The sequence below is a fragment of the Rhamphochromis sp. 'chilingali' genome (genome assembly GCF_963969265.1).
Source record: "Rhamphochromis sp. 'chilingali' genome assembly, chromosome: 7".
NCBI classification, from domain to species: Eukaryota; Metazoa; Chordata; class Actinopteri; order Cichliformes; family Cichlidae; genus Rhamphochromis; species Rhamphochromis sp. 'chilingali'.
Window position 1 is genome coordinate 4,121,896 of NC_137934.1, and position 21,047 is coordinate 4,142,942.

A 21,047-nucleotide genomic window follows, 5' to 3' on the forward strand; every position below is an offset into this window, starting at 1 on the left:
AGCAGATTTTATTTAAAAAAAAAAAGACTTCTTAAAACATTATGGAACATGAAGAGTGAATTAAGTGCATTTCCATATGCTGAGCTGAAGGAAATAAATCCTTGAATCTGAACGAGGTGGAAAGAGTCTTTCAAGAACCGATTTGTATTGGACAAGTTGTTTTTGTTGTTGTGGAACATCAGCCGTGGACGTATTTATATATATATTTTTAGAAGGAAGACAAAAACAAGCGATTTGCTTCTAATGAACTAGTGAACAAGAAGATAATGCATAGACAGGTCACAGTTTCAGGCTTTCTAAACCAAACGGCAACCTCTGGGGCTTAAAAACGAAGTTTGGGGCTGCAGTTCCTTTAGTGACCACTAGGATGGCTCCAAAAGCACGTTAATCCCCACAGTCTCCCATGGTTAAAAGCCTTTCACTTAAAGTTTAAGTATAAATGGCACAGTCGGTCATTTTTTTAGGTTATTTAATAAAGATTTATTGATTAGTATACGATGTGTATATCTCTGAAAGCAATCTTATAACTTATTAAAAATACATAGGAGTGTGTGTCATTTTGAGGAAGGTGCCATGTTGCCCCGCCATTTTGAACACACAGTGGACAACAAAATACCACCTCATATGGCCTCATATGTAGTACACCAAAGGTGAAAAGAAGTTAACCCGTATTCATGTCTGCACCTTCAAACTCAAGATATGAAGGATCATACCTATGTTTGATCAGCTTTTCAATTCAATTCAATTTTATTTATACAGCGCCAAATCACAACAACAGTCACCTCAAGGTGCTTTATATTGTAAGGTAGACCCTACAATAATACATACAGAGAAAACCCCAACAATCATATGACCCCCTATGAGCAAGAACTTCGGCGACAGTGGGAAGGAAAACTCCCTTTTAACAGGAAGAAACCTCTGGCAGAACCAGGCTCAGGGAGGGGCGGGGCCATCTGCTGCGACCGGTTGGGGTGAGAGAAGGAAAACAGGATAAAAGCTGAAAAGGGGTCCTCTTCACTGAAGAAGGGAAAATGTGAAGGAAAGAGACAACACAGCTTGCTCCTCACCTCAAGCCTCAACTCCTGAACTGGATTGAGGACTGACAATGGACCAGCTAAACGACAACAGTTGATTATAAGCTAACATTATATCTCATATTATATAACATTATATATATATATAGCTAATGTCGAGTGCTCTAAAAATGACACTTTACTTCTTATAAACAGTTTCATTCAATTCGCACATCGTATGAGACTTTATTTAAAAAGCGTCAGAGTCTAACTATGTTTTCTCCACTTCAAGAAAGTTTCTCTAACAGTAGCAAACAGTCGAACAACAGCTAACCAATGCAGACAAATGTTGTCTGTTGCTGTCTGTCAGGTGTCACCACCACTAATTTGAGTCACTGAATTGATCTTCTCAGCTGTCTCTGTGATGTTTGTGGTTTTTGGAGAATTTAAATGGAATTACGCAGTAAATAACACAGCCTGCTGTGTGGTACAGAACATCATTGCATTACATTCATACAGTTTATAGAGGTAGCTGGATAGTCTAAGCCAATAACTTGGCACGCCACCCTCTCATCCAAATATGGTTACTTCTGATACCAAAACAGCACCCAAATATTGTGGCTTCAAAATGCAAAGCCCAGAAAGCAATGAGTGATGTCAAAGAGTCCATGTCCATCTTTATTTTACAGTCTGTGGTTCAAACAGATCATTTTAACTGATTCGCACATGTATGTGTGGGTTCTTGACCTCTATTTCTGTGTGCGTGTATTTTTGCAGTTTGTCATGGGTGACAGTGGAAGTTCATTTCTCTTAGTTCATTTCTCTTCACATCAATCAACATCCCACTAAAAGATACAGCACGCCATCCCCTCTTTCCTTCTCATCCCCTCTTTTCTCTCCCTCTCAGCTCCTCCTGCCCATTTCCTCCCATTTTGCCATCCGCCGCACAATGAAAGAGCCTCTTGGCTTTTATTAATAGTTAAAGTGGCCCCAGCCTGTCACTGGGGACAATGGCTGCAGCCCTGTTAATAAATAAAAATAATAACTAGGAGATGGAGACAGAGAGGGAGTGCAATGGAAAGAGAACAGGCGACACTGCCATTTGTTGTTCCCTCTCACTTGTCAAAGCTCTTTGGCTTAAAAGCCTCTGTCATTGTTGAGGGAGAGGGGGCTGGGGGGAGGGGAGTGAGAGACAGAGAAAAATAAGGAGAGAGAGAAAGAGGCAGTGCCAGGGGCTAATAGCACCTGTTGGGGTGATGGTGAGACAGCTGTCGTGGAGGGTGGGGGGGGACACAGGAGCACACTCTTTCTTCTACTCTTTCTATGCATGTTTTTGCAAAAGACTCTTTATCGACTCGTGCTCCTCCTCTTCGCCCTACCTTCATCCTGCTGTGAACCGATTCCCTGAAGGCTACAGTGGCTTCTGAGTGAAAGCACTAGGGCTGCTGTCTTACTGGTTAAGTGGCAGCGTTGAAGACTCAAGGACAGAACAGGGCAAGGACAGTGGGAAGACGAACAGGAAAAAGTGAGAAGTGGACTTGGCTCGAAGTTCAGCGTTGATCCCGAGGTGTGTGTTTTTTGCAAATGTGTGCTCACTGTAATCAGCAGGGCATGGATGTTGTCGTCTCCACGCCAGAGGAAAGGACCTGATTCAGGCCTTGAGGGAAGCAGAAATTAATGTGCTCTATTTTTTGAGTGTGTGTCATTATGTGAGGGGGGCTTGCGTGCAGGTTTGCAGGTGATCGGGTGTCGTTTAAATCCTTTAAATCTCCAGGTGGTTTGTCAACACTCCACTGTGGACAGAAAGGGAAATAGACGGATGAGAAGGAAAGAAAGAAGTTTAGGCAAAGTGCTGCTTTTTTGTGTACTCTGATTTGTTGTTGAGTGTGGAAGATATGTGTACATTCGTGTCTCTTTTAGAGGAAAAGATGCACTAAGCTGTTCAACTCAACACACCGGACATCCCCCCCCTCTCCTCTGTGGAAAACCTGAGTGTTTGTGCATCAGTATGCATGTGTATGGGTTTATGCATGCAGGCTGTCTCACACCAGCGAGATTAAGACTTTTCTTAAATCAGTCTTGTCATTATAGGGGAAGGAAAATAATCTGGGGACAAACAAACTTTTTTCCTGCTGTCAGCGTTTGCAAGTGTGTATACATCTATGTGTGGAGCCACATATACTGTATGAGCACATTCAAGTGTGTGTGTGTTTGCATTGGCTGATAGGGTTAATCTCCGTACTCAAAGTGTAAAACCTCTCTCCTTAGGAAGGCCTCCCATCCCAAGTGCAGATGGCTCCCAGTAAATAAAGTACTCTCTCTTTCTTTCTCCCTCTTTTGTCTGATCACTCCTCTCTCCTTCTCGTTCACGTCAATCACAGCCAACATTGTGACTACTCGAGGTTCATGGCCATACATCTGTGTACGCGTTTGTTTTTTTCCGGTGCTTATATGTGCACACATCTTAGGATTGGATCTTTCCAAGTATACACTCACCCGTGTACCTCACTGTATGTGTACTTGTGTGCACAACTGTTACCATAGTTTGATTGTAATTAGTGAGTCTGCGAGTGTGTGTTTAGGTAGTGGTTTGTGCGCGTGTGTGTATGTGCGTGCGCCTGTAAGCGTCTGTGTGGAGTGTGTGTTGAAAACAAAGCACTAGCTGATAATGTGTCCATTGTGGCGGGTGCATTAAGGCCCTCTTTGTCTCAGGGCCCACAGGGCTAATGATTCTCTAGCAGCAGGTGAGAGGGAAAAAAGCCTCTCTTTTTTCGTCTCTCTCTCTCTCCCCCCATCTCCTCCACTTGTCTCTCTCTTTATCTTGCGTTGCGCTCCCTCGCTCTCTCCCTTTTTCGCTCACTTGTTTTTGTTTTTCAGATTTCCTCTCTTTCGATTATCAGCTCCTCTCTTTCCGCCTTTCTCTCCCTCTCTCTCCTGCTGATGCGGCCATTAGGCTGAGCCGCTGCTGCCTTTATTACAGCAAATGGACTTTAAATGAGCTTTATTGTCATGTTGGCCAGCCATCTGAATCCCTCTCTCTCTCCCTCTCCCCTGCCCCCCCGCCCCTCATCCTCCCCTAAACAGAGGCCCCCAGCATTGAGAGGCTGTTGTCAAAGGACTGGAAGGATAAACTTTTGGCCATGGGCTCAGGGCACGTCGGAGAAATTAAAGGTACGGTAAAACTAAATTATGCCAGAACTTAAAGACTTTAACCCTGTGAACTTGATTGAGGCACTGACGATGTCCATTGCGGGAGTAAAACATCTAGAGTTAGATTAAATATATGAGGCAGAAAGGCCTAAAGCGTGGTAGGTATGACATCTAGTGATGGGGCCATATTGTAAAGATGACAGCTCAGGTTAAAGTTGACCTGAAATGAACTAATATGAACTGAATTCAGATGAAGTGATCCTAAATGAACTTGATCTGTCCTGAACTAAACCAGGACACCTGCTTCATCTTGTGCGTATGACCAGCGCGTCAAAAAAAAAAAAAAAGTTAATGGCGTCTCTGCTAGTCTCGCAGCTCGCTGTTAATTCACTGCTAATCGACCATTTTATCCACAACAACCCTCTTTAACACCCAAGAGCGACACAGGCGGAGTAGGACAGAGGGCAGCAGGGGATACAAAAAGGGAACAAGTGGAGCTGTGCTGTGAATATGCAGGAGCAAGAATCAACGAGAACGAAAGCGAGAGAGGGGAAAAGATATAAGAGAGGCAGAAGAGACTGTGGCCATTATTCCCTGTAACTCCAGGGCAAAGCCGTCGTTCTCCTCCAGTAATTGAGCTTCATTAGGAAGCAAAGCAATATGTAATCAAAGAGCCTCGCGGAGCAGTGTGGCCATCGAGAGCAGGGCTCCATTGATCAAACCTCCTTTTCCCAGCTCCCTGCCGCGCTGACATTTCTGTGTAGGGGCGTCCCGCTTGGTGCACCACACACCAACAGCTGGGGAGCAATGTGTGTGCATGCAGCGGAAGCACACATATGCACGTTTGTGTCTGTTAAGCCGGTGCGTGTCTTACATAAGAATCTGTGAGAAAAGGTAGAGCTGCGGAGATACTAAAGTGTTTGCTTTAATAGCGTCAGTGTGTAGGTGAGCGCACACATTGCTCTCACACTGTCAGCGCATCTCTTGATTTTTTTTTTTTTTTTTTTTTTTTTTTTTTTTTTGCCCCCATCGAATTCCATTGAAGAGCATTTTGTGGGGAACAAAGTGAGCCACTGCCTCCTGCTCCGTTGGCTTTATTGAGAAGAAACATTGGTAAAAAGGCCCCATGCGGTTCACATAGCGATACACATACACACAATTATGGAACTCATAGTCCTGGAATAAATCTCCCCACGGTGTTATGCTATTAACGTCGCTCCCCCACACTAAAAAGTGACAGCACAGATGAGAACAATTGCTTGAAATCTGGATAACATTTTTATTCATCATTACGTTTATATGAGGGGAAATGCTTAAACCCCATACAAGAGACTTTTAAAGCTGCACCAATCTCTTTTTTTTTGGGGGGGGGGGGGGGGGGGGGGGATAATCTTTGTACAGCTGTTTGCTTTTTCTTTTTTACTTCTGCTTGAAATCTCTGCTAAATATTTATCTCTACACTGCATTCCTTTTTACAATAAAGTTGTGTGAAAAGACACTGTAAAGTCTAGTTCCAAAGTTCCAAAGTGTGAAATGATCGCTTTGCTTAGCTGCTCAAAAGAAAGGAAGAGAAAAGCAACAAAAAGAAAATAAACTGGTGCCATTTATAGTCTTAAATAGTAGCTTTGTACTTGAAGCCATTTTTCTGTGATTGGCTGACCCTCGCAAACACCAGGTAGTTTAGGCTTCTGGACTCTGAGATTAGATACCCGAGGTATCCTCTTCCTTTGGCTGAAGAATAGAAACACTGCCTGAAACACAGCTTCTGGAGGAGGGCTAAACCTAAGCTTTTGGCTCATAAAGATTACTTATTCACTGACCTTGTTATCTTTATTGTCTTTACTCTGGTTTAATATGACCATCTAGGTACTTTAGGTTCATTCTGTACACCACCCATACAGAATGAGACAAAACCAGGTTTAAAGTCATTACGACAATTAAAAGGAACAGCTAATATTGTGTGGGGAGAGGATGCTGGCTGAGAGAGAGCAAGAGAGTTGGAGGAGTTTCACTTGGTTCCACTGACCGGTCAGGAGAAGGTAATTGTTGACTGGTCTTCCTAAAACAAATTAGGCAAACAGGATCAGGCAGGTACACACACAGCTAGCAGGAGCAACAGTGGTATTCCTAATAATGTACTTACTATGTGCATTTTAAACTCCTCATTTATCTTTAAATAAACAATAAATGCAATAGAAAGGTCTGACTATAAGTAACTTTATTAGGATAACCAATTCTTCTGGTTTTTATTACTACAAACTACCACAAAACACCCACCATGTTAAGTACCTTAATTTCTCACCTTAGTATTGACTTGATGATATCAACTAAATTGATTATTCAGAGAAATTAAGTTCTTGTGTCCAAGTAAATATACTTCTTTGCATATGTTCTGCATTCTCTTATTCTACTTCACATCTATAATCCATTTCCTCCTCTTCTTTCTCCCTCCCTCCCTGGCCATCTCATCCCCACTCCTCCTTACTTACCCAGGGGGAGTTATCAGTGCAGCCGGGGTCATTAATTAGCACCGAACACAGTGACAAGTATTACATTGTTACAAATTGGTTAATTACCCTGCGCACGAGTGTGTGCGTGTGTGAGAGAGAGCGAAAAGGGAGAGAGTTGGTGTCGATTCGGGGAGTTTGTAGGTAAGCTCAGGCCGCGGCAATCAGCCTAAGGAGAAATGTGTGTAAACCAATGGAGGAAACCAGTTATCGATCCACCTGCCTGCCTCGCAGCAGCTGAAGAAACAAGGCAACGCGAGCTGATTTATGGGGTGACCACAGAAATTCTCAAAGTGTGAATGGGAAGAAATGAGAAGCAAAAGACGGGGGCGCCTCATGTCGGCGTTGGAGATTTTCGACATCTCGTCTCAGTTACTGAGCGTGTCGTTTTCCCCGGCCTTAGAGGGGAGCTGGAAACAGCTTGCAGAAAAAGAACGAGGACCGTCTTCCAGGCTCCTGGTTCGAAGAATGTCCGTTCACATCGGCGCGCACGCGCTCACTGTTTGGAACCAATTTTCTATATGTGTGGGTGTGTGTGCAGAGGGAGGCTAACCCTAACAAGAAAGCCCTACAATAAAAAGCCTCCTTTGATCCATCCTTTCACCTTTGCAACCCCCCTCTTAGCCTCTTTTTTTCTTTTTCTTTTTTCTCCCCTTCCTTCACACCCCTTCACCCCTCCGTTTGAACATGCCAACGTTTGTAACACAAGGCTCTTTCTTGTCTTGGTCAGTTTTGGCTACACACACACACACATATACATTCTGGCTCTACAAAGGTGAGTCTGTGAGTTAGGACAGCGGCGTGTTTATTTTTCCAGCGGCCAGTGCTCCCGACAGTTGCCTTTATTGTTCATTGTTGGCGGATGGATGGAGCGCGGGGGGAAGTGAGGGAGAAGGGGGGGAAAGGGGGTGTCGGTGGGTGCAGTGGGGGTGGCGGTGGGTGAGGCGGCAGCTACCAACAGGGGAAGACAAATGGATGGCTCTCACCTTCCCGAGCGGTCAAAGGCCAGGTCAGCAGACATGGCCTACGTCCCCCCCCCCGACACAGATCTCGTCTTCTGGCTCCCCTCTTTCATCCCCTGCTGTGCTTCTCTTTCTTTTCTTCCGTTTCCTTCTCTTCCTTCTCTTTCTCCCTCTTTTCTTGTCCTCATCTGGTTTGACTGGTGCAGGAATGTGGCCCTGTTAAAGGTAGCAGCTGAAGAACAATGGGGGATTGTGCTGTTCCACACACACACACACACACACACACACACACACACACACACACACACACACACACACACACACACACAACAAAGGCATGTAGGCAAACATCAATATATATGACCAGACATGGGCGCACACACATACTGATTTTGCCTCCGTGTGCCTCTCTCTAACTACATCCTGTTGAATGATTTAGGCCTTGTGTGGAAGCGCGCGCATGTGTGTGTATGTGTGTTTGTAATGGAGCTGGTATGTCAGGATCTAAGGAGTCAAAGGTCAGGCCATGCTAAATGTGAGCAGGAGGTTGGCTGACTGCAGGGTAAACACAGACCAGACACACTCTCCTTCTCTCTCTTTTCCTTCTCTTTTTCTCACAAGCACACTCATAGGAAAAAAAATACAACTCAATACTGCTACGGAGCACTTCCAAATTTATCCATATTTCAGCACCAATCGGATAAATATTGATTGTACTTTAAGTTTTAGTGAAGAATGTCAATTTGCAAACCTGGCTGAAGATTCGTTTTGTTTGGTAAACGTACGATTCTGGCTCAGACATTACATTTGCTTTGCCTCTTCTTCCCACCACATTTTGCCTGTTTACAAATACTTCCTCAGCCAGCTTTATTTTCTTTATTTCAATACGGCAATAAAAGTGGTGATGGATGTGGCTTGATTAATCACTGCTGGCCTTCTGTGCCCAGGAGAATGAGTCAACATCTGGTTTTACAACCCTGCTGCACACAAACGGCACTTTACCCATCTTCCTTTGACATGCCCCCTTCTACCATTCAAAGCCCCTAACCAGTCATATATTAAGTCAGCTAACAAGTCATGGATAGCTTTGCTCTGTTTTTTCTTTTTGGTTTCTCTGACCCTGACTTCAACCCCAATGATTCATGCCATCCTTTGTATAGCCATTTTAATTTACAAAAACTGAAAAAAAAAAAAAACAGTAAACTACAGGGTTAATTTTAATATTTGAGGTGCTCGGACTCATCCAGCTGTAACCAGCCTGTTTTTAATTTAACAAAGGAAATATCAAGTCTAAAAACTGGAAGTGGAATTTCAAAAAGCACGGGGTAACCTTAGCAGAGTACTGCTTATTTCATATCACCTTTGACCTCTGTTGCCCCCCCTTCTTCACTCTTGCCCTTTAGGTACCCCAGACAGCCTGGCGGAGAAAGAGCGCCAACTCATGGGCATGATTGGCCAGTTGAGCAGCCTGAGGGAGCAGCTCTTGGCGGCCCATGAGGAGCAGAAGAAGCTGGCCGCCTCACAGATGGAGAAGCAGAGGCAGCAGATGGAGCTCGCCAAGCAGCAGCAGGATCAGGTATAGGAGCACGGTGCATGTGAAGGGCCTCATTTGGAAATGGCGTTTACTCCATGCCTATGCTGCAAAAAGAAAAAAAAATGTCCATACTAACAAGCCATTCAGTCTCCATTACTTGGTATATGGAGCACATTGTTTGATTGATCGCATTGCAAAATGTAAACTTCAAAGGTCAGTACTGTTTAAAATGCATCTTATAGGTCTACAACAGAAGGTGGATTTGAAAAGCAACAAATCACAGGATTTTCTGTCCCCTGCACGCTCTTTCTTCCACACACACACACACATCTCATGCAGCGCTCAAGCAGCCAGAGACATGCGCCTTTGGCAGCTTAAACACAAGGACATTACACAGGAATCAGCTGAGGGTATGTAGTGTTGGAGCGGATGTAGAAGAGACATGCACACACTCCCAGCTCCCAGGCGAGAGTCTGCCAGGTATTTGCATAGAGAAGGGTTTCCCTTTTTTTGCCATGCTTTTTTGCTCCTGGAAGGCTTGGTTTTACAAAGAGAAGGATGGGCCCACACACACACACACACACACACACACACACACACACACACACACACACACACACACACACACACACACACACACACACACACACACACACACACACACACACACACACAGAAATACAGCTGTAAGGACAAATCACCTGTGACAAACACAATGCATTACAGTGCTCCTGGCTTCATCCTGCACCAGCACACAGTGCATGACTCTGACATTATGAAGACTGTACTCTATGTGAATTCTTGTGTTTCTCCATTTCTTTTTAGGAGTTGCTGGAGTTTCAGCTCAAAAGTTACTTATGTTTTCGCTGTAGCTGTTGTGTTTCATTGAAAGCATTGTTTTGAATGCAAAACAAAAGTTAAAGGTAAAGAAAGTGAAAAATTACCTTTCAAGAACAAAAGTATTTGTATTTTTGTCTGTTTTCTAGGATTGTAGAAGCCAAATTTCACATAATTGTGTAATTCTTTCCTAGTTAAATAAAAGACGCAGTCACATAAGTGAAAGCAAGCAGCTTTAAATTATCCTATGAGGCTAACTGTTAAAAATTGTGTGCTCATTATTTTTCAGCTAACATCAGTATATCAAAAGCAGTCAGTTGTCAGCATGTCAGTAAGTGGGTCGGTGTTGAGTCCATATGAAATGAGCTTTTTAATATTTCATACCAGGGCACTGACCCTCTGTCGTGCAACTGGGGCATCAGAGACCTGCAGATGTGTCGCATCTCCCACAGGCTCTGCACACACGAACGCACACGCATGCACTTTGTATGCAGTTCTAAAAGCGCATGGTGTGCTCTGTCCACAGATTGCCCGGCAACAGCAGCAGCTTCTACAGCAGCAACACAAAATCAACCTCCTGCAGCAACAAATCCAGGTGAGGCCAGCTTGTGTCTGCATGGCCATCCATATGATGTGCGCGCATGTTTGTGTATGTGCCCTTTGTGTGTTGGGTTTGTGTGAGCGTGCGAGTATGTCTGCGCGCGTGTCGGCATCACCCACAATAGCAATTTTGTGATTGTGATTGTTGCAGCTTTTCTATGCTCAGCCATCAGCATTTGGGGCCTGAATCAACGTTGACTTATAATGGTGACCCCTCCTCCTCTAACATACACTCATACAAAACCTGTGTAATCACTTAAAAATAGGTCGGTCTGCTTGGAAAAATCAAAAGTACTCTGTTGGCAGTATGTGCGGTTTAAGTGATTATTACATAAATCCAACTTGCTTGTCACACTGTCGGTGAAGTCCACTTTTCTGATGTTTATTCCATTGTGTCTGAGAGTGACTGTTAAAGGAATACAGCACCAGCTAATCAACCTAGATAATGGTAGCAAGTGTGAAAGAGAGACTCAGACAAGTAAAACCTTATTTTCTGATTATTTCAAGGCTGTTACGTTCTAAAGTACAAATAAACACACCCACCTCGGCACAGCTCTGCAGGAAAGTTCCACATTGTTGATTTTTGTACGACTGCAAACCCATAGAAACTATACTGTCCAATATGGCATCCTTGCTCTTTTTGTGCGTAGCTAAGCCCCTACCTGATTAACCTGGTTGCTACGACTCACACTTTTTTCCCCTTTTGAACAGAGGTTGATGCCAGAAACACTCTTAACACTGCAAAATAATAATAATAAAATAAGAATCCTCACACTCTCATACTGCAGGCCAAGTAGTACCCTGTGTTTAAAAAATAAATAAATAAACGTTTCAGTTGTAGATGTGATTAATATTGCGTGATATTTTTGAGTTGGGTGGTTGTTGTATGAGATACTTGTTTATGTTCTCGCTTCAAAGGAGATTTGTAAGGGACTTTCATCACCACCGAATCCTATGAAATGCAAAATCAATAGGCCTTTATTTAGTAATGGCCAAATCTTATCATGTGGTGTATAAAAGTGAATGTTAAATAGCCAGTAAAGTCAAATAAAACTGCAAAGTAATTCAAATTAAAAGTCCCTTTTGAATGTGAGCCTGGTCCTCGGCTTGAGAAAATGGGTGGGTTTATATATGTAACACTTAAAAATGGAAGTATTGTACTTTTGGGTCCATACACTGGAGCCTCTATTTTGGTCCAGGTGGCTTGGAACGAATAGCCCAGCCCTTTGTAAAGGCAGATGACACTGAATTTTAAGCTGAGAAAGCTGGGCTTTGTATCATAAAGAGACACCCTGTCCAAGAAAGCGCACACACACACATACACACACACACTCCCTTTCCCCTGAGAGTTTAGCCATACACGGTTTGTGTGATAAGAAACCTTGTGATAGCATGTGTGTAGGACGTGTGTCTGTGTGTGTCCACGATACTGTGTAAAGCAGCTGTGTTTATTTGCTTTATGCGAATTAAATTCTTAATTGTCCGCGTTTTGTCTCTCTGACAAAAAAAGCGAGCACATGTTTGCGTCTGAGGAGTTCTCTGTGCCTTCTCCATGCGTTCGTTTCTTAACCCATGCGCTTGTGTGTGTGTGTGTGCGCGCGCACTACAGCTGTGTGTGTGAAGCCATAAACACGTCCGCTCATGATTCACTCCCTCACGACCCCGCCGAGACAAAGCTCTCTTTTCCCATGACTTTGCAACCTTTTCCCAAACAAGCGTCTCTCCATTGAACGGGCCCAACAATAGTTTCTCACAAGCAGGGGCAGCTGTAGGCAGCCTCGTTAAGAGAGACACACAATCAACAGGCGCTCATCACAGCAGCTCAAAACACTTAGACATCCACATATATGTTGCACACAACAAAGTATGCGAATACACGGACAAACATCCAAAATATACGCCTTCCCTTGCCCGTTCACACATATCACAAGCGGTCGTGGAGAGTGCTGCACACTCGCTCGATGATCAAACACACACTCGTCATCAAAGACTTGGTTGAGAAATACACTGCTTAATCATTCATGAAGAGATTGTCCACACAATCCCACAATACAATGGCCTGCCAGAGAGAGGGCACCAGGTTCAGTGTGTTCGGGTGTGTATGTACGTGTATGTGTGTTTTGTGTCTGTATGATAAGCCCCTTGTGATTGCATTTCCCCCTAACAAGGCTGAGTTCAGCTGTCCCTTCGTGTGTGTGTGTGTGTGTGTGTGTGTGTGTGTGTGTGTGTGTGTGTGTGTGTGTGTGTGTGTGTGTTTGTGTTTGTGTGTCTCCGTCCTTGGCTTTGTTAGACTTGAACCCCCAAAGGCCTGTGAAGAATGCTTTCAACCGTCCACTTGGAAGAGGTGATGAAATGAAACGAATAATCAAGCTCATGAAAAAGAGAGGAGAGTGACACACATCCTTCATGAAAAGAGGACAAATTATTTATTGTCCTTGTGTCTGCTTTCTTTTCTCTTTTTTTCCCTCTCAGGCTAGCGATATGCGTGTTAGCTTTCGCTATTTAGGCCAGCAGCACTCGCCGAATGCGGTGTAAGAAAGTTCATTTGCACAGACGGGCATAACAGCAGCAGAGGCTAATGGCATACAGTAGGAGCAGCACACGCACATGTGCACCTTCATTGTGTAGACGCTCATTAGTCTTCACAAGTCGGTGATTGGCTGTCTTCTCACTCTAATTGATTCTACCTGAAATGATCCATGATTTAGCATCACTTACAATCCATTAATTTTAATCATCCACTACATACACACACACTCTCCCTCACATTCACATTGTTTTACTTTTGAGTGAGCTGTCATACACTGTCCTAATCCTCAATCTTCCCTGGATGTAACCCTTACTTTTATTGTGATAAACCGTCTAAACCTAACCTTTAATTGAAGTCCTGACCGTACGTTATCTCTAACTTTGCCATAATCCTACACCAAAACCCCAAACATGACGAAACCTTTCCCTCTGGTTAAGCAGAGACCTTGAAAAACACCCTTTATGTTATAAAACTTTGTGTTCATTCCAAGGGTTCAGTCTAACTTGTCCACACAGAAATTCCAAAACAGGAACATGTGTGAACATAAGGACGTACAAGACACACAAAAACACATGCACACACACTTTCCTACCCCCTGCTAGGGGCCTTCTTGTTAAGCTTGAAGGGGTGAGCACATTTTCTCAAACTTCCCTTTACTTTCCTTCTCGTCTCGTCTCATTCTAATTAAACGTCTTGTCTCCGAGGCTCCCCCCGGTGTTTGCCGGGGACGACTGTTGCTGCCGTGCGAGGAAGCGCGACAGGGATGAAAGCAGCTCACCTGCCGTGAGGCTCAGGGCTTACCTTGAGAACACGCACACATTTTTATAGAATTGCCAGACACAAATGCACAATATATATTGAAACAGAGGGATGAGAGAACACAAGTGTGGCCTGCCTAATGAATCAAAACTCACTCATGCAAAGCACTCACACACACACTTTCAACTGTGTCTGCTCCTGTAGCGCTGCCCCTGTGTGCTGTCTTTAATCTCATCAAGAATCACTACTGCTATAGGTCAAAGGCAGCAGAGCAGAGTGAGAGAAAGGAGAAAAAAAATCAGAAAATGAGTAAAGCCACCTGATGCTTTGACTGGTTTAAGAGAGCCCAGAATTGGCGGCGACAGCAGCTAACAAGGTCTCTATTAAGGCCATCCTACACTGGTAACTCTATCTCACATACACAAAGCTAAGTGTAATACCTGATGCAATCACAAGCACAAACTCCTGTCTCTATCTGTGTTTTTCATTGTTGGGAAGAGGCAGACAAAAACATTGAAAAACATTTATTGATTTCCACGCACACGGTGCAGACCATGAACGTAACACAGGAGCACCTCTGTAGTCTTTGCATAGGAGCAGCTAACCCAATTGGCTGTGTAATTATTTAATCACCCCCATTACACCGCAGCCAGTGTAATTTGTGTTTTCCTTACACAGTGTGTGTCAGCATGCACACACACGTATGCACTAATAAACTGGACTGCAACCAAACAGCCTTTCCCACTGAGGCCCACCCTCTCGCTCTCTCTCTCACACACACACACACACACGCTTTCTCAGGCACAGATATACCTGTGTGTGCATCCTGCAGTGGCACTGCCACCTGAACCATGCCCCTACATTCACAGCACACTGGCCTAATAGCCCACTGTCCATAGAAAGTTAATGGACTAATATTAAAAGCCAGCTCCCTCTCTCTCTCTCTCGGTCTCGCTCTCTCTCTCCAAATTAATTATTGGTTCTATCGCTCGCACATCCCCTCTTCAGCAATAGGTCATACAGGTCTTGCATTAATTGCCGGAGCATATGGTCGCCAACAGATTTTAGCTGTGGGACTCGCACTTTAGCGAGGGCTATTTTTTCGCGCGCTCAGATGCGAGCCATATTGTGCGGCGCTGGCAGCTATTGTTCGGCGCATTAACTTCATAGAGCTAATTACTCCCCAATAATAACTTTACCTTGGAGTTTTTAGCGCAGCGCGTGCCAACCAACCTGTTTCGCACCCCATATGTTAATTAGCGGCCACATCTTCATTATGCCGCAGCGGCGCTTTAAGTTCAAGCTGTGCCGCCTGGCGCGTGGTGAACGCAGCCTCGACTCGCTGCCAATTATCCAACTCTTGCTCCCCTCTCCGTCTCTCTTCCTCTCACTCGTTCTCCCTCTCTTGTTCATTCTGTTCTCTCTATCTGCTGTTTATTTCCTGAGAAGTTGTCTCGCCAGGGTGAATTGTCAACTTCTCTCTCTCTTTCCGTCCCCTTTGCCCCTGTGAAATTTCTCGAGAAAAAGTTTCACACTTGTTCTTAATATATGTGATTTTTTTTTTCCCTTCTTCTTCTTCTGCTTAGAGTAATTTTTTTCTTTGTTTTGCATTTAGCTTTCACTGATTAGAGGCATTTTTCAGATCCGGTTTCGTTTCAGGTTTCTGTTTTGGGTGTGGAGGTGGGGTTTGCAGATGAAAGCGGCAGCGCCTCTTATTCTCCACGTCAGCAGTAGCAGTGTGAAGATTTGTGTGGGTGTGGGTATTGTAGGTTTTCATGTTCGCTTTGGGCCTGATGTGAAAGAGAAGCTGAGGAGCGCTTTATTCCCAAAGCTCCTGCTGTTTAAGATGTGCCTTTTCCTTTATGTGAGATCTGGAGATTGTCTGATAGATCCAGCCTTGCTCTCCCTTTCTCCTACTCTTACTTTCTCCCGCTTTTCTTTTTTTCCTTCTGTCAGCTCATCTTTGTCTCTGATTTTTATAGCACTCTCCCTCCCTCTTCTTCTTGTTGGTTTCAAAGTTTACGGCGTGATCACAAGGCAGAGCTCGTGAGTTGCTTTAAGGCATTATTGTATATTCAATATTAAATGGGAAAGAAAGCTCCTACAGTATCAGAGTGATTGATCCTCTGTATTATGTGATAGCCACTCCACAAACAAACACACTCTCAGTGTTTGAGTCCCTCGCTCAACTTGCTGCGACCCACGTTTCCTGCTTTGTGTGGCTTATGAAAGTCGATAAGTGTGAGTGTCAGTGAGCACGTTAGGCGATTGCTGCTACTGATCGGCTCAGCAGCTGTTACACTAACTCAGCTACTATGAGAGCAACCTATGTATGGGAATTGTTCTCTATAAACCATTCCCCATCTCACTCTTGTCTCTGTTTCTCATCCCTTTGTTCTTCTTCCTCCTGATCTTCTTATCCCATTGTGATGACTCATACTGTACATAATGCGCAACAGTTCTGTAGGCTGATTAATGTCTGCCTATTGTATGCAGGCATATTGTTCTGAGATTTAGAAAAGGAGGGGATGATATAGAGGAGAAGGTAGCTTTTCTCTGGCGTTTTCATTGGCAAAGAAAGAAGCAAAGTCATGTGCAGACACTGAGTCACACAATATAGATATACTAGTGTGTGTATGTATAGTATATATGTGCTACATCTGCCTCAAACTTATCTTACTCTGCTCCTCTGCTCTCCTTCCCTCTCCTCCCTCCGGTATATTACAGCATTTCTAGCCAGCTCTACTCCAGCATATGTCCAATTAGGCCTGAAAGGCAAAGCAGAACTGTTCTGTCTGTGATTCGTCCCCGCAGGGGTCCTGTCCGAGCGTCGCTCTGGAACGCCTCCCCCTTCTGATCGTGCGTCGCAGGCGGCACGACGGTTTATGGTTAACCAAAATGGTGGAGTAATTATTGTTTTTGGTGTAAGGGGGGAAGAGGAGCTGCGCTGTGATAGTTTGATTACAGTGCTGCTGGCTGCCGCGTGCCGACACACACAGGAGCGGGAGGAGGGGGATGAGGAGGAGACACAGAAACACACACACACACACACGCACAGGAATTTACAGTACACTGTAAAATCACTGTTGATACTGAGCGACAGCCACTCTCTCTCTCTTTTTTTCTATTTACCTGTCTCAAACACTAACCACTTAAAGGGCTCACATTGCTGAGACATTACCCGATTGTACCGTGGCACCACCACCATTCTTTATGATTGTGCAGCCATTTCCTTCATTCCAGATCAATTTTCCACATCAGTCAGCTTTTACTCACCCATTATCCTATTCAGCCATTACCTTCTCTGGTCTCCTGGCAAAATAAGAGTGACAGAAGAAGAGGAAGAGAGATTAGTTGCAAAGAGGGAGCAAAGTGCTTTGCAACCAGACATGTGCAGGTCATGGGCCTTAAGACATTATCAGGGATTTGATTTAAGCGGGGAAGCCTCACAGTTTAACATGGAAACTTCAGGATGCCCGTCTTTCCTTTGCTTTTTTTCTTTTAAATTGAACATAGCATTAGTTCTGGCAGGTTTCACAGTCAGCCTGAGGCAGCAGCCCTGGCAGATCAGCTGTTCTCATTGACAGTCACATCAGCTGATGGCTCAGCTAATAGCTTTCTGTGCATCGTATTTGCATATTTGAAAGCTGCATATCATCAGCCTGGTTGGTGTGGCCTCTGCAAGCCGCTGTGGAACCCAACTTCACCTCCTTTCATCCCTTTTTAAACTCAGTCAGTGTCACATCTGTTACGTCACTGATGCCTATTCTGTTCTGAGCTACTCCTGAATTTAGTCTTTCCACAAATGCACAGGGAGGTCCCGGAACAGAGGCATACTGCCAAATACAAATTACTGCAGATGGAAAAAACAATCTTCCTTTTGACTGTAGTGGTCCTGACAGAAATCTGTTTATACTGTAAAACAGAAAAAGACATCATTAAAGGTATAGTTAAATTGACAGAAGCTGTGAAATTGTTAATTAAATATATTACACTTCCAAGACCTGCTTCTTGTACTTCTAATTTTATTTGAGTACAGTGTGGGCGCAGCATTGTTGTAATCTTGCCATTTAATATTCAAAAAACTGGTGGCCAATAAAAAAGGCAAACTGTATGCTTCTCGTTACTGAATAAAAACAACAAAGAGGGCAAGATGTGTCCTAGGGCTGGCTCAGAGGATTACGCAAGATTGTCGCATTATTTTTTTACATTCTGACTTTTTTTAGAACAATTTCACCATCTTTGCTTTGGGATGCTTTGCTGTCTTCATCTCGCGTTACACCTTAGCTATAGGTAGAAACTCTCCATTATTTCCTTCCTTCTCCCACCTTTTTCCACCCTCCATGTCTTCCTCGCCTTATCTTCTCCTATCTTTCCTCTCAAACTGTCAGTCAGTCCATCACGCGCAAGTCTTTGTGTGTTGTTTTTGGCAGAACGCTGTTTAGTGCAACCATCTGTCTCCTACTTCTCTCTCCTTCTCTCTCTCTCCTGTCATCCCTGCCAAAGTCACCCATCGGAGGAGCTTCTTTTTCTTTTTCTTTTTTCTTTTTTTTTCTCCCTTCGTCTCCTTTTAAAATCCTGGAAACCTTATGAAGTCGTATGGCTCTCTGCCGACAGGCGCGCACACAGCGTTGTGTCTGTGTGTTTTGGTTGGTGGGAGGTTTGATGCAGGGAGAAGGGAAGAGAGCACTGTCTTCCAAATAAAACGAAAAGGCCAGCTGTTGTTAGAGTTTAGTGAACTGTCCTCGTGACGTGGCTTTTTGTGTTTGAAATGACATGATGCTCTCTTTACAGCCGTGTGTTCCGCATTGATTACATGCATACAGTGTATGTATATGAATGCATTTGATTGTGTCACTGTGCAAACACACCTTTATTTTCAGCATTGTTCATATCGCTCCCAGTGCATGCACACATGAAGAGCTGTACAAATGGACAGGTCGTAATGTTTATGCCTTCTCATTTCCCTTTCTTTTCCCCCTTTTCCTCCCCCCTTGTTCTTCCCCCTCCTTCATCAGCAGGTCCAGGGCCAACTCCCTCCACTGATGATTCCTGTCTTTCCCCCAGACCAGCGAACTCTTGCGGCAGCTGCGGCCCAGCAGGGCTTCCTAATGCCCCCTGGCTTCAACTACAAGCCTGGCTGCAGTGAGTGGCATCCGTGCGCGCACACACATGCTGTACATTCATGAATAGGTGCAACTTTCAGAGTAGCTTTTATGTGTGATGTTTCACATGTTTTTCACCAAGCAAGCAAGGTAGAGTCCTACCATTTTCCCACACAAGGAGTCTGGTTGTTTCCCAAAAGACGAGCTCGCCCCTATAACAACATCTCCCTCTTAATAGAAAAACCAGTCCAAATACACCCTTCCTGTTTACACTCTCTTTATCTCTCTCTCCCTCTCTCACTCAGTCCTTTTGGCTCCTTCCTTTTGTCTTGTCTATTTTTTGATGTATAAAAGCAACAAAATGAAGGTGTCCTGCAGAATTTTTTTTTTTTTTTTTTTGGCTATCACGCTCCGGCTGTGTGGCAATGTGTTGTTTACCATGATAGAGAGAGAGAGAGACACACACAGAGATGGGGAGAGAGAGAGGAAAAAAGGAGAGGTTGGTGCTTGCCAGGGGATGCTGAGAATAAATGCACAGTGGGGGGGGTTAGCAGAAGGGGGGGGAGGGAGGGTGGTAATGTGACCTGCCCCAGGTTCTCCTCACATTAACACGGGACGCAGCCAGAACATGTTTCCAAAGCAGCCCCCACACGCGCGCGCGCGCACACACACACACGTCCAGACAGCCAGAAATGGCTTTGTGGAATTGCAAACACACACACACACACAAATCAGACACAAATATGTAAGTGTGTGCACAGGCTCGTGCATACTCCCCCCCACCCCACCCCACTTAGAGTTTCACAGCTTCCCAAACAAGTCCATTCCATTTTAATTAGTGCCATCTTCACCCACGCCCACTGCCCACGTAAATACCCTGTCAAGTAGTGGGCTTGTCTTTTCACTGCCTCAGCCAACTTCAACCGGACTGGCACACTGCGGCAGGCCAAGCCGCCCCTGAGAAAACTCTCTGGCAACTTTCGAAGTTGTTGTGAGTCGATGTAGTTTGGTGGTGAAGCTCTAAATAGGACATGTGTAGCATTGTGCGCTGACATATTCTCACGGCGCTTCGCAGTTTGGAAGACAAGAATACATTTTATTTGCACAGTATGGATTTCTGCGCATTCCAAGCCTCTCCTGTTTAAGCACTTGAACAGTAACGCAGTCTTTTTTCACGCTGCAGTTTAAGAAATCAGCTAGCGTCTTCGAGGGAGGATAATGAATAAATAAGTGCAAAACATACCTGCGTTTATGGTTGTAACTTTTTGAAAAAAGCTGGAAGCTTAATTCCAGCTATTTTTAGGGTAGCTTTGCATGAACAACAGTTCAAAATACTCTTCTTTAATCTGATACTAAACCTTGACGCTGCCCCTCAATTCATCCACAGTCTGAAACGTGCCAGTTTAGATTTTCTTCCTTAAACCCAGATGGGCCCACACTTTCAAACAGAAGCTTTGAGCAGAAGCTGGGTGGCATTTCTGTGCTTGAGTCTGGAGGAGAGGCTGAGATGACCATATCAAAGATCTTTGATCTAATGTTTACTCTTTATGATATCATATGGATCAAAACATGTCTGAGTGTGCAACTTCATACTAAGAGATCACTTTGTTATTTGAAATTTTGGCCATGTTTTATATCTTTAACTTTCACAGTAAACAGGAAAAACCTAAAACTTTGGCCTAAATATGCTGTTTCCCGCTCTAAAGTTTGACAAACTCTGTTTTATTTGTTTGTTATTTGGAGATGAGACTAAAGTGATTCAAAGGGTGTTTTAAACTAAACTAAACATCCCAAGTTCAAAACACAGGTTTTTCTTTTCAAAAATTAAGTCTGAGTAACTTGAGAAATTGTTCCGAACAAAGTAACACAGAAAGCTTTACTCTGTATGGTAAGAAAACTGCATCGTCTCACTGTTGCTTTCATGTTGAAAGATTCTATAATACCTCTTTAAAAATAAAAAATGTGCAAAATTGTAACATCAAAGTGTCACTGATAATGTTTTTGTATATATCACTTGCCCTCATCCATCTCCCTCATTCGTCTGTTTGTC

At 44.1% G+C, this 21,047-nt stretch overlaps 1 protein-coding gene across 7 annotated transcripts in view; it reads left to right on the forward strand.

The window, feature by feature from the left end:
• sox5 (SRY-box transcription factor 5) overlaps positions 1-21,047 on the forward strand; it is a 116,772-nt gene that overhangs the window by 66,494 nt on the left and 29,231 nt on the right. For 5 of the 7 annotated variants that reach the window (XM_080886207.1, XM_080886204.1, XM_080886205.1 and 2 more), the window contains exons 4-7: positions 4,098-4,184; positions 9,036-9,208; positions 10,530-10,598; positions 18,911-19,037. In XM_080886207.1, the coding sequence (XP_080742333.1) occupies positions 4,098-4,184; positions 9,036-9,208; positions 10,530-10,598; positions 18,911-19,037 (456 nt within the window). The remainder of the gene's footprint in view (positions 1-4,097; positions 4,185-9,035; positions 9,209-10,529; positions 10,599-18,910; positions 19,038-21,047) is intronic. The other 2 variants (XM_080886206.1, XM_080886208.1) reach the window with 2 other exon arrangements.